This window comes from Anser brachyrhynchus (assembly GCF_964034855.1).
Source record: "Anser brachyrhynchus genome assembly, chromosome: 5".
Classification (NCBI taxonomy): domain Eukaryota; kingdom Metazoa; phylum Chordata; class Aves; order Anseriformes; family Anatidae; genus Anser; species Anser brachyrhynchus.
Genome location: NC_137699.1, coordinates 2,625,801 through 2,638,337, shown reverse-complemented (window position 1 = coordinate 2,638,337; position 12,537 = coordinate 2,625,801). Strand labels below are relative to the sequence as shown.

At 37.0% G+C, this 12,537-nt stretch overlaps 1 protein-coding gene across 3 annotated transcripts in view; it reads left to right on the top strand.

Annotated features, from left to right (window-relative positions):
* The window catches only part of ZNF143 (zinc finger protein 143), a 37,976-nt gene that overhangs the window by 6,546 nt on the left and 18,893 nt on the right, over positions 1-12,537 (top strand). For all 3 annotated transcript variants that reach the window (XM_080593353.1, XM_080593352.1, XM_080593351.1), the window contains exons 2-6: positions 6,995-7,113; positions 7,904-7,996; positions 8,524-8,607; positions 8,799-8,879; positions 9,764-9,960. In XM_080593353.1, the coding sequence (XP_080449479.1) occupies positions 7,002-7,113; positions 7,904-7,996; positions 8,524-8,607; positions 8,799-8,879; positions 9,764-9,960 (567 nt within the window). In that variant the 5' untranslated portion in view covers positions 6,995-7,001. The remainder of the gene's footprint in view (positions 1-6,994; positions 7,114-7,903; positions 7,997-8,523; positions 8,608-8,798; positions 8,880-9,763; positions 9,961-12,537) is intronic.

Sequence of the window (12,537 nt, the reverse complement as noted above, 5' to 3'; positions counted from 1 at the left end):
TGACTACAAGCCTCTGCTTTGGGTGACGCAAGTTAACTGAGCTGCCATTCAAAGCGAGTACATCGTGCTTATGCACTTGACAGTGCTGTTGGTCTTCATTAGGTTCTTCAGGGCCAGGGTTAGATCCCGTGGTTTATAATTTGCAACACTTCCTGCTCTCCAGAAAATACATCTGTAATGTGCTATTAAATTGCATACCTTACCCCTCTTCAGTGACCAGTCTCTCTGAATCCAGCTGTTACAGATTCCTTAGCAGAGGGTTTTTTTCTGTATTTCGGCCTCGTTCCTGTAATATGGTGGAAATTGCTGCTTAATTATGTGGGGGTTGCCTTTACAAGTGATTGGAAAAAATAATATGAAGGAAGTTAAAGTTATAGAACAAAGCACTAAGAAATAAAGAAATGCCTAACATCAAGTAGCTTGTTACGTTTATCCACTACAAGTCAATCTGACCAATTACAGTTATGAAATCAGTGCTTCGGTGCGTTGGTAAAGTACTGGAAGTGGCAAGGGCAGTTGAAGGAGACAGAAATCCATGTCTCATCTCCTGAAACGTTGGATCAAAGCATCAACAGGATCTAGATTTCATTTCTGACCCTGCTACAGATCTCCAGGGTTATACTGGAAAAGATTATCATACAGGTACGTAGGGGAACAGAAGTTAAGATTTTTGAGAGCCTTAGTACCACTGTGTTTGTATTTGTGAGCTTACAGCTGCCAGACGACTTCTCGTAATGAGTAAGCTGTATCTCTAACACAAATTGTATCTGGGCTACTCTGTTTTTCAGTCTGTCAGTCATTTTTTACACTGAGACCTGGAAGGCTGGAATGCATGTTACCAGTTGAAGTGCATTTAACCAGAATGCTAATTGTAGGTATTAATTTTGGTATTTCACAAATGTTTGTTAATCAGACTCCTTCAGGGAAATGACTGCATGGGTATTTGCAATCATATCAATTGTTAAGGACCCTAATGCATCCAGTATTTAATTCAGAAAAACCTTAATTATGTTAGTGTGCCGACAGACATGAGCTGATCTTGGGATCCAGCTTTGTCCAACGTAGGAATACAGTTTCCTAAAGTTCCTCAATGAAAGTTTTGCAGTTGTGGGGTTGTGTCATTTGCCACTTTACTTTTCTGGATTGGTATTTGATTGCTGTTTTTAAAAGTTTAATAAAGTTACAACAGTTCTGTACATTATTAGAAGTGTATTAAAAATAAAAGTAATGTTTGTTTTGAAATAAATGGATGTTATTTCAAACTTCTTAGTGCTGTCTGTGCAACAAGCGTGAACAATCACAAGGTAGCCTAATGTCCGGAGTAGCTTTTTTTCCTGTCCTCCTTTCATAGTTCTTTCATCCTGCACATGCTAGATCTTTCTTTTCTCTCCTTGTGTTTTATAACCGTAACTTTTCCTACTTGACTGCTATTAAAAACTATTCAATTTCCTGTTACTGATTCCCTAAGTATCATCCTTTTTTTTTTTTTTTCCCCTCTCTGAGGAGTTTCTGCTATCGTTACTACAGTTCTTTTTCTTTGCCCAGCAATGCAGTCTTATAGGCATTCTGGAAATGCTAATTTCCTGCTTTTTTCCAGCTGTTGTTTGCCACATTCTCAAACTACCAAAGTCTCGGTCTCCTCTCAGCTGCTTGACTTCCCACTCCTCCAAACCCAATTTCTTCTGCACGGTGACATGCCCTCTACCAGTGCTTGCTTTTCTTTTCAATTGCCTAAATCCCACCTGCTGTTTCCTACTTGTTCAATCCCTAATTTTCAGCTAAGGCTTCTGTTTCCAGCTGCTATATAGAGTGTACATAAAAACTTCTCTTTTAGCATTGTATCTTTTCTCCTAAGCAAGTGACAGCACCCAGAAGAGTCCGTTCATTTGAGAGTTAGTGGGGGGAAGAATTGCAGTAGGTACTCTCTAAACAGGCCACTTCATCAAGTCTTCACGAGAAGTCCTTCCCCCCTTTGTCGCAGACTTCTGAGTTTTGAGAACTTAAAGCATATTAAAGTTTACTGTTTTTCCCATTTGGAGGATTTTATTTTATTTTTAATAAAAAAGTTAATGTGCACATACCCTGGTGGGTGGCATATTTTACGTTTCCGGTGCAGCTTTTGTCAAAAAGTGTTCTGAAGTCAGCAGCACAGGTGACAGACTGCTTTCACCCTGTGACTACCAGTGTGAGACCTGTTTCAGCATCACTTCTTGCGACTGGCTTTTGCTTCCTTCTCTCAGACCCTGTTTTCAGTTCAGGGTTTTTTCAGACTAGTCATTTTTGTCTCGCGCTGTTTTTTTCTAGGGGTAGTATTCCAACAATATTAAAAAAAAAAAAGGTAAGATTCTCTGTGCGTGAATGTTTTGGTGACTGAACATGTCAGGAATCAAGACGTATTGCAGTCCTTGTGAACGTCTTCCCAAATACTGTGGCTACGTGCCTTTCAGGCCTGCAGCTTGAGCTGCACGTGAGCCATGAAGATACACAAGAGTTGCCAGCATCGAGTCGTGATTTTTCACTTCATTGAGTACCTCCTGATGAAGTCTGTACTTGTGTCTCTCCTGGAGGACAGACAGCTTTTGAGATTAACCATCACAAGTACATGTGCATGTATATGTGCATATTGTGTTGGTTACATGTACATGTGCATCAATCTCGTCTAGCAGCCATGTGGGCCTCAGGCCGGGGTTCGTGTGTTTTCCTAAAAATGGCTGCTTTCAACGGCTTTTTAACTAATGAGCTGCAGTATTTGAAGCTGATAAAGGAAGTCTTTCTCTTCCAGGTTCATGCTGGCAAAATTCCTGGCAGACAGGAGGTTTAAAGAAAAAACTGAGTGATGCAAATACACAGAAATAAAAGTTGTGAGGTGGATTGGGGGGGATGCTGGTGAGGTTTGCGTTGGAAGGGTGAAGACAAATGTATTGGAGGCTGGGGAGAGAACAGCATATAAGCCAGTTAGCAGAAAAGGGGTGGGAGCGCAATGAAGAAAGAAGCTGAGTGTAAGGGAAGAGGCTTTGATTTGATCAAAACAGACTGACTTCAAAATAATAATTTTAAAAAAAGCAATAAAAATACAATAGGAGATGAGATTTGCATGGTGAATGATGTATTAGCAGCATGGTGATGCTGATTTGGGCAGGTTGCACAGGGCTGTATCAAGTCTTGAACACCTACAAGGACAGAGAGTCTGTAACCTTTCTTGGCAATCTGTGCCAGTAGTTGCCCACTCTAATTTAACAAACAAAAAAGGTAAAACAAATAATGATGCTGTAGCAGCAAGGTCTCTGAAACAGTTTCACTGAGGTATCCTGACCCATTTCTCTGCAGTGTTGGCCAGCCTTACCTCTTGTTCTCTCCCCATCCTCTTCCTCAGACTTCAAAGAGCTGTCTGCTTAGCCTGTCTTCTCTGCTGGGGGGGGAAGAAGAGAGCCCAAAAGTGATCAGATGTTCTGCTTTTGCCTGAGGGCCTTCCTCCCTGCACAGCATAGTAACACAGAACTGCTGCATTGCTGAACAGCGAGGGAAAGCTGGGGTTTTGCTCTGGGGGAGCCCTGGTGGTACAAGCTCCCTTACAAACAGTGTGCTTCGAAGGGGCTGAACTCGGACCATCGTGAGACAGAGAGGCAGGAAGGTGGTAGGTGATGGTGGGATGGAGACATCAGCCAGACCAGCAGTAAAAGAAGACTTGGGGACTAGTTGCAGAAGGACTTGGAATGGATTTGGCAGTGTGTTGGGTTGTTTTGACAAGAAGGGTGGGCTAAAGAGGAATGCACTGAAAATTTGCTACTGTGATAGGGCCGGCTGAAGAAGGAAGGTGGTGCTATCTCTAACTGGTCATCTAAAGCCTGGGTTAGAGGAAACAAATGAGTATTCTTCTGCGTGCAGCAGTTCACTGATTTCTCATAGCGTATGATGGTCCGCATGACAGTAGCAAACACTGTAAAATAATTTAAACAAGTATTTTTTCTCCTTTGGCCCCTGAATTAATTTGCATTAGATTCCTTTTTTTTTTTTTTTTTTTTTTCTAAAATAGCCATTGACCCTTTAAACAGTGTGTTCTGCTCTGACTGTTGCAGGACTTTGCAGTTGTCTGAGTCGACTAGCTTCTTCTCCACTTCCCCAGTGCTCAGAGAAGAGGCATAAGCTTTGGAGGAAGGTCGTCATTCTATTTTAAAGGCAGATAGTATAGATGATGAGGGATTCTTAAGAGATACTTTATCTAAGAGGGGGAATCCTCTGAAATAGACCTGAGCTGAAACACCTTCAAGATCCAGTCCCTGCTAGAGTTGTTTCAGAAGATAGTCCAAAACAGTGGTTGTGTAGCCTTCCTTCCCTGATGTGTGAAGTGGTCTCAGTGGTTTTCAGCCTACTTCTGGAAGGCATCCTGAAAATGGAATGAACAGAAATCCTTGTCAATACAGAACACTGTGCTAGCAGTTAAGAAGGCAGGTAACCTCTGTGCCCCTTTACCGTCTGATACCGTAATTAATTAGACTTGCTGCAACTTGGCAGTACCTCCAGAAAAGCAGTCCCAACAAACTGGTCTACAATAAAACCCTTCTTGGTGCTGGTTAATTTTTTTCAAACTGTGTGAATTTTCTGATCTTAATCATTGTACAGTGCATGAGCACTGAGGGTGGGACTGCTTGCTACAGCGCTCGCTTAAGCTGGTCTTGCAGCTGTACTGTGTTCTCCCATTTGTGGTTTACAAGCAAAGTGCTTTCTAGGTCAGTGTTTTGTCCATATATTAGGATAGGGATAACGCTGAGTAATAGGGAACAAAGCTATTTGTCCAAAGTCAATAACTTGGAGATGGCAGAGCAAGGAGTCGAACTCATGATCTCTTGTGTCCTAGGACACTTTATAGCCTAAGGTTCCTGTTCTTTAGGCTATAGCATACCCCCAAAACCCTAGCTATTTCATTTCCTTTAGAAACGTTTAGTATAAATGCAATTTAGCCTGAGTGGCTTCTTTGTGCTGGCTCTTTTCCTGTTGTATTACACCCATTTTAGGGACCTCATTTTCTATAAGAGCTTCTTTTCTTGAAAAGGATGCTGCCAACAAGAATTTCCCATCTTCCTTTGGAGGTTAAACAAATCTCTTACACCCCTTTGGATTTTTATTTTACTTTGTCTTAACCGTTTCTTCATTTTGATGCTTAGCGTTGTTCCAAGGTTCAGATTCTCTATTTCAAACCTGTATTTTATGTCCTTAATATTCCAGATGGATATTAGGTAGGATTTTAATCTTGAAAAGTGTATTTCTTACTGAATTGTGTACTAATCCTGAACGGTGTTTTTTCATATACGATATTCAATGTAAGGTAACTCATGAAAACAACAAGTGTTTTTTTACTTTTTACAGGAGACTTATAACCTTTCTTAAGCTACCCCTTCTACTTTCTTCATTAAACTATATCTATTCCATTAACCAGGATCTTTAACAGATAACCAAATTGTCAACAAGAATCTCACATGCACCAACGTGATTTAGAGTACAGGCCCAGTCTCGGGAGGTGTGGCGGTACTCGGTATAACGCCACATCACAAGTTGGAGCACGGGGACGCATCTGCTGCGCTGTGCTTGGGAGCAGCTGGCTCTGGGTTGGCTCGCTCTGCTGAGGCCAAGAGGCTTCTGCAGCTGCCTGCCGCCCTGGAAGACAGAAACTGGTTCAAAGTCACCTGGATCTATTTGGAAAATATTCCAAATTTTCAACTATTGAATTAGCGTATCAAAGCCGGTAAATGCTGCAGGTGCTGTGGAGTACCTACATGGTCTACCTTTGCTGTCATTATCCCTTAGTTCTGAGCTACTAACGTGAGTTTCACAGTGGTTTTTGAGACCACTGATGAGTTGCTCGTTTTGAAGGGCAGATTTTCACATCATAGAGGTAAAAGTAGTCTAGTTATTTAGAAATTTAGTCGTAAGTAAAAAAATCCTAAATTATTCTTGTCAGTCTTGAATTACAAAACAGTTGGCCATGGAATCATGCTAAGATTAAAAGCCTTGATTGTTTATCTATACCTTTTTTGTGGATTATCTAACTACTGCTTATTGTAAGAAAAACTGTTGACTGTGTAGCCTAGATTGCAATTCCATGTACTGTTTTTCCTTACATCCACATCTCTTTGCATGTGGCATTAACTAGAGGGCTTGCAGAATTCAGTCATTCAGTTTTTTTCCTGTGGTGAAAGCCAACATTTACTTTATAGCTTAATCCAGTAATACTGAAAATTAGCAACAGCCTTTCAGATTAAATAGACTTCTTAAGATCCCATATTGAAACTTGCCTGGATAAAAAATTCGTATCCAAAGAGATGGGCGGTTCTGTGAGATATGTGTAGAGTTGTGACTGTCACTGAGCAATCACTATCTTGTTTTCTTATTAATGCACTTTATTGTGAGATGCTTTATTATTTTGTAAGTGTGTGTGTGTATATATGATATAAATGTGATATAAATCTTCCTGGAAAGTTTAGTGACATAGCTGGATCATTCAGTCAGACTTGCTAATCAAGTCTGTGAAGTGTGTGTTTCACCAATATCTGCTTCTGAAACTCTTACTGGCACTGGAGATATTTTTTATATATAGTAAAGGCTCTGGTGTTACGGATGACCATGGGTGAATTGCCAGCTTTATTGTAATTCTGGGGACAAAAAGGTCTCATTATTTGTACTATCATTACCACCACTTTTCTTTGTACATTTTTCTTTTCTTTAGTTTAGCTTCAATTCTTCAATTTACTAAATGATGCCTGAAGTTCTTAATAGCTTAGTTAATTAATGTAATAATATTTAACTATTTGAAATAACTTTTTTTTTTCCATTGACTTTCCTTCCAGATAAGTCATTCATTGCATCGTGTCTATGTGGAAAGTAACATAAAATGTTTGTAGTATTTGCATAGAAATGCAATAAACTTGGCTTGTATTTAACTAGTTCTGGTTCTGTATTTATATTTTGCATTTATGTTTTGTGAATCCTTTCTTTCTAGGTAGACAATGTTACTAGCTCAGATAAATCGAGACTCTCAGGGAATGACTGAATTTTCTGGAGGAGGAATGGAGGCCCAGCACGTGACTCTCTGTCTGACAGAAGCTGTAGCTGTGCAAGGTAAACATTCAGTTAAAATATCTGTACATTATTGTTTCTTTTCTGTTAGAAATTCAGATAAAACTCTAAAACTCAGGTAGCATATTCTAAATGAAGAATCTAACACAAATCAGAAAATTATTCTTAGTTAGCTGAGATTGATTAAACTCACTGATTTAATTCTGAAAGAGAACAATCTCTTAATTAAGGTAATGGGAGTATAAATGTACCAAAATAAGGACTATGAAATCTGACTTAATTCTCACAATAGATATACTGTTTTATACTTTGTAACTTTCATCTAAGTATATATTAAAGTAGTTCAGTTTTAAAATAGACTGATGATTTAGGATTGGTTTAAACTTGATGTTTTCTCACAGCTATGTTATGATTTTAACTGATAAAAATTTTTCATAAATCTATTTTAATCTAAACAGATTTGCATATATTAATGATAGGTAATAGTTTACAAAACAAAATTATTGATACAAATATATATCATCATTTCACTGTTGGGGCTCATGACCTAATTAATATTTCTTGTAAAACCTGAATTTTGTAGTCATCTATTCAATGACATAACTTTTTCAGTTAAGGCAAATAACATTGTAGCTGTCATGTTTATAGAACTAGTATATTTTCAAAGTTCAAAAACCAGAGAACAGATAAGAACTATTACCTATTATTATTTCTAAAATCATTATGTTTTAAATGATGTCATTATTTTTGGAGTTACTTAACTAGTGATTTTTAAGGTTTGATGTTGCTAATAGTAATGCTAAATAGTAATATGAACTTTTTTCCTTACTAGATGGTGACAACTTAGAAAATATGGAAGGTGTAAGTTTGCAAGCAGTTACCCTTGCTGATGGCTCCACAGCTTACATACAGCACAATTCTAAAGGTAAGTAAATGGCTAGAAGTTTACTTGTATTGACATTGTATTCGCCTGTTTAACCCTGTCTTTGGATTGTAAACCCCTTTGTATTGTAAAATCAGGGAAAATCTTTACAGTGTTTACAAAGCTGTAATCTCATTTGGGGTTTTACAGTAATAATATAAAATAAATGTTTATTTCCAATACTAATAAAGTGCAGGTATCAAATCTTAGGACATAAGTCAAACAGAAATTAGATGATCTTTATGCCTCAAACCCAAATATCAACATTCTGTGTAGTGGATAGGTAATAATAGCTAATAGGTAATAGTACTTTATGGTGGATAAATTTACTTCAACGATCATGCCTTTTATCCCCATTTTTTATCCCAGAATTTAAAAATCATTATTATACAGCCATATTGTGCTTCATCTTTACCAGCGTTTCTCTGTGACTTTTTTACTGATATCTTAATACTGAAAGTATCAACTGTGTGTTTAAAGTGTAAAAGGTCATACAGAATATTTTTAAAGAATCTAACAATGTATTTCAGATGGTAAATTGATGGATGGCCAAGTGATTCAACTAGAAGATGGTTCTGCAGCTTATGTTCAACATGTACCCATGCCTAAAAGTAGTAAGTGTAATAATACATGAAATGTATTTTTAAATACTGTATTACTGGCAAATATTGATATTGACTAATTAATGCTCATGAAAACTGCTTCATTTCTCATCTTAATGCAAACAGTTCTGAAGAGATTGTTTTTCTAACTAATGGCTTTTTCAAACTATTGTTGAAGCATTGTAATTCTTTCTTCCAAACAGGGGACAGCTTGCGTCTGGAAGATGGACAGGCAGTTCAGCTGGAAGATGGAACTACAGCATTTATTCATCACACCTCCAAAGGTAAATGTTTTTTGAAGTGTGATTTATTATTATGGTTCAACAGAACTTCACCAGTATAAAATATGGTTTTGTATTTAGACAATGACATCATTATTATGATTCCCACTGTAATTTCTTTGTTGCTTTTACATGGTGTCATCTAGAAAATACTGAAATTAGACTGGTTCAGTTCCTTATTAGGACCACATTTTAAAGATATGCTACTTATAATTTTGTCATTAGGTAGTAGGGCAAAAAATGTGACAACTGACAGTTAAGAATGCAAACATTTATTTTAAATGATAACCTAGATTTCTGCAGAATCTGTTTACACTAGTCTTAGAAACAGTCCTATTTCTCTTCAAAAAGTGAACAAGTAGCTATTTTAAGTTCGTTTAGACTACTGTAACATGAATTACGTTCTACAGTCAAAAATACTAGAAGAGAGTTTTACAAAGAATTTATTCTTTAAAAGTCATCCTATGCTTTCTGTGTTCATTTCGCATATATTTTATTTGTATGATTGTTTTCTTAAAATGATTGGATCTTTGAATTCTAAACTCTGAAGCATATGTGATAGATTTTTTAAATTTTCTTGAATGGATAAGAATTGAAAGCATATTTCTAGTCCTGATTTCCTTTGTAAATAAAGCTAGACTGATACCAGACTGGTTATGTGTTTCTGCAGGTGTGCAGAAATGAAAGATACGGATGTTGTTGTCTTGAAAGAACTTAATCAGTGCTATTCATAGTAATGTTTTAAGTGATTTTATTTCTCTCATATTTCATATATATATATATATATGGCTTTTGGAGATGTTTTCTAAGCAACAGTAGTTTCTCGTGTTACCTGTAAACATCAGTATTCCTTTTCATTCATAACATTTCATAATGTTATTTCTCAGACAGTTACGACCAGAGTGCATTACAAGCAGTCCAGTTGGAGGATGGAACTACTGCCTACATTCACCACGCAGTACAAATGCCACAGTCAGATACCATTTTAGCCATTCAAGCTGATGGTACAGTGGCCGGTCTTCATACAGGAGATGCTGCCATTGACCCAGATACCATCAGTGCTTTGGAGCAATATGCAGCTAAGGTATACTGAAAGACATTTCATCTATCCATAATGTTTTAATGTCACATCACATGATACTTGGCAGCAAAAGCCAATTGTGATCTAAGAAATAAAATGAAAAGAGAGTCTTCAGACTCTTAAAGGAGATAACACCAAATTGTCATGACGGTGCTTCATTTTCACAGGCAGCTCCAGTATGTGTGCATAAAGAGAACAAGAAATTGAACACTAAAATGATGTGGAGTTAGGCTGATTTTGAAAGCGATTTAGACAAGTAATTAATTACTTTCTCTAAGACATAAAATATAGTGTGATACTAAAAATTCATGTCCTGCACTTTAATGGACCTCTGTAAAGATGACCCAACTGTAACAAAGGGCATTGCAACTTTTCTGACTTTATAGTTTTCATTGTCTCGATTCCTGGATGATTACAATCTGTGCTTCTGTTTCTCTGGAAAAGAGTAGAATTAGTTCTGAATTCTCTTAGTATCTTTATTGTTACTAGGAATTGTCAAATTTTGGGAGAAGGCCAGTTAGGATAATTAAATGGCTGATACACCATTCGTTCCATTATATTTGTGTGTGTTATAACTGAGGAGAACCTAAGAGAGCCAGTCAGATTGTGTTATGTTTGGCTATGCCTTAACATTTCATAAAATAAAAAGGTTATTCAAAGTTAGCTGAGCTGTAGTGACAAGCTTTTATACATTGCCAAGCTATTATTTCATTTAGATTTAAATTAATCCTAACTTTGTCCTTTTTGATAAGGATCCATATTAATACCAACTTGTTGTAAGAGTAAGTTTTTAAGAAATAGAAGAAATGCAAATATATTTGCTTTTTTGTCCTATTTACCTCAACATGTGTTTTTCACTTCTGTCACATGAATTTGTATTCTGAAGTATACTTCTGTGTATCTAGGAAAAACTACTTAATTTCTTTAAGCTTTCATCTCAGAACCTTATTCTGAAAGGTGCTGCTAGAATTTCTCAAGCAAAGTCAGTAGAAGTGAGTTTCCAAGTACTTCATCTACATTACTTAAAAAAGTAAATAATAGCTGAGTTGTTACACCCGTTTTTCTCTTAAAAGGAGAAATAGGGTGTTATGATTCTACTCTATGTCCATGTAGACCAGTAAGGCAATGTATACTTTTTATAGCAGCTGGTACAGAATATTGAAAAAGGTACAGAAAGGGGCAACAGTGATGACTTAGCAAATGAAATATGAGGTAAGGATATGAGAGAATTTTATAAAATTTTAAGTGGCACAAAGAAGAGTAGTGGCTTGTGCTTGTCATTGTCTTCACCAGTATAGGAGCTGGGGACCATCAAATAAAACTCTCAGGTCACAGGTTCAAGGACAACAAGGGAATGATTCTTTTTCAAACGACATTAAGTTGAGCCATGGCACTACTTGCAGAATACTGCACATGCTAATATGCCCCTGGATTCAAAGGATAATTAGACAAGTTCATAGAAGAAAAATGTGTCCAGGGCTATTAGGTAAAAACATATGACTTCTAGTTCAGGAAGTTCCTAAGCCACAAATTGCTTGGAGGTTGGGAGAATATTTCTGGGAATGTATCACTGTTTGCTTGGCCGGCTCCTGCAGTCTTCCCTAGCATCTGCTACTGGCTACTATTGGAAACAAAATGGTGTGCTAGATTGACCTTTAATTTTACTCAGTATAGGCGTCCTTATGTTCGCAACTGAAGGCAGACTAAATCTTTCTTTGGAATCTAAGAGAGCCTTTTAGGAAGAACTCAAAGATCTTCCTTTGGAGCAAAATTCTCTTTTAGGCATAGTACCACTTAGCCATGTCTTGCAGAGCGCATATAAAGACTAAATAGAATCCTATTAATTTTAGGCTAAGTCAACCCTATCTTACTCTCAAAGCAACCAGTAAAAAAAGAGATTATTGCTTTCAGTCAATATAAAGTTGGAGGATGTGTAGTGGAATTGCGAAGAGGAATTCCGACTAGATTTAGGGGCATCAGTCTCAGCCTTAAGTGTAATGGATGCAGAGGGTATTGTGAATGTGAGTGCTCAACAAAGAGGCATTTATATAAGGGGGAACTATGTAAAGTATACTTTAAAATAGTTTTTGTTTTCTGCAGTGACTAATGAGACACTGAGTTGATGCATGTGAGAGAGTATTAAATAATAATTTCAAATTAATACATAATACTCTTTCAAATATTTTTCTAAGCTCCTTAGAAAGCAGAGATACCTTTCTCTTCCTGTAAACTGTATTTAAAAATAAACATTTGGAGCAATATGCAAGTCTTTGCTTAGCTGTTGTAATTTTGGTATTTTGAATTGAGATGTAGTCCACCGTCCAGGTACTTTGATTCCAAAGGAGAGGTTCAGTTTGAAACAAGTGAACTCTTCTTAACAGGGAGTGAGACATGCTGCCCTATTATTAAAAAAAAAAAAAAAAGTGTGTAATTTTTTTAAATTCGGAATTCACTATTGCTAAATGTATAAGCTTATTACAATATTTTTCTAAGTTTATTAATTTAGCACATGTGGTTCTTGCAGTCTTTTCAACCTTGTTTTAAGACAATCTTGAAATGCTTACCATACCTATCGTACAA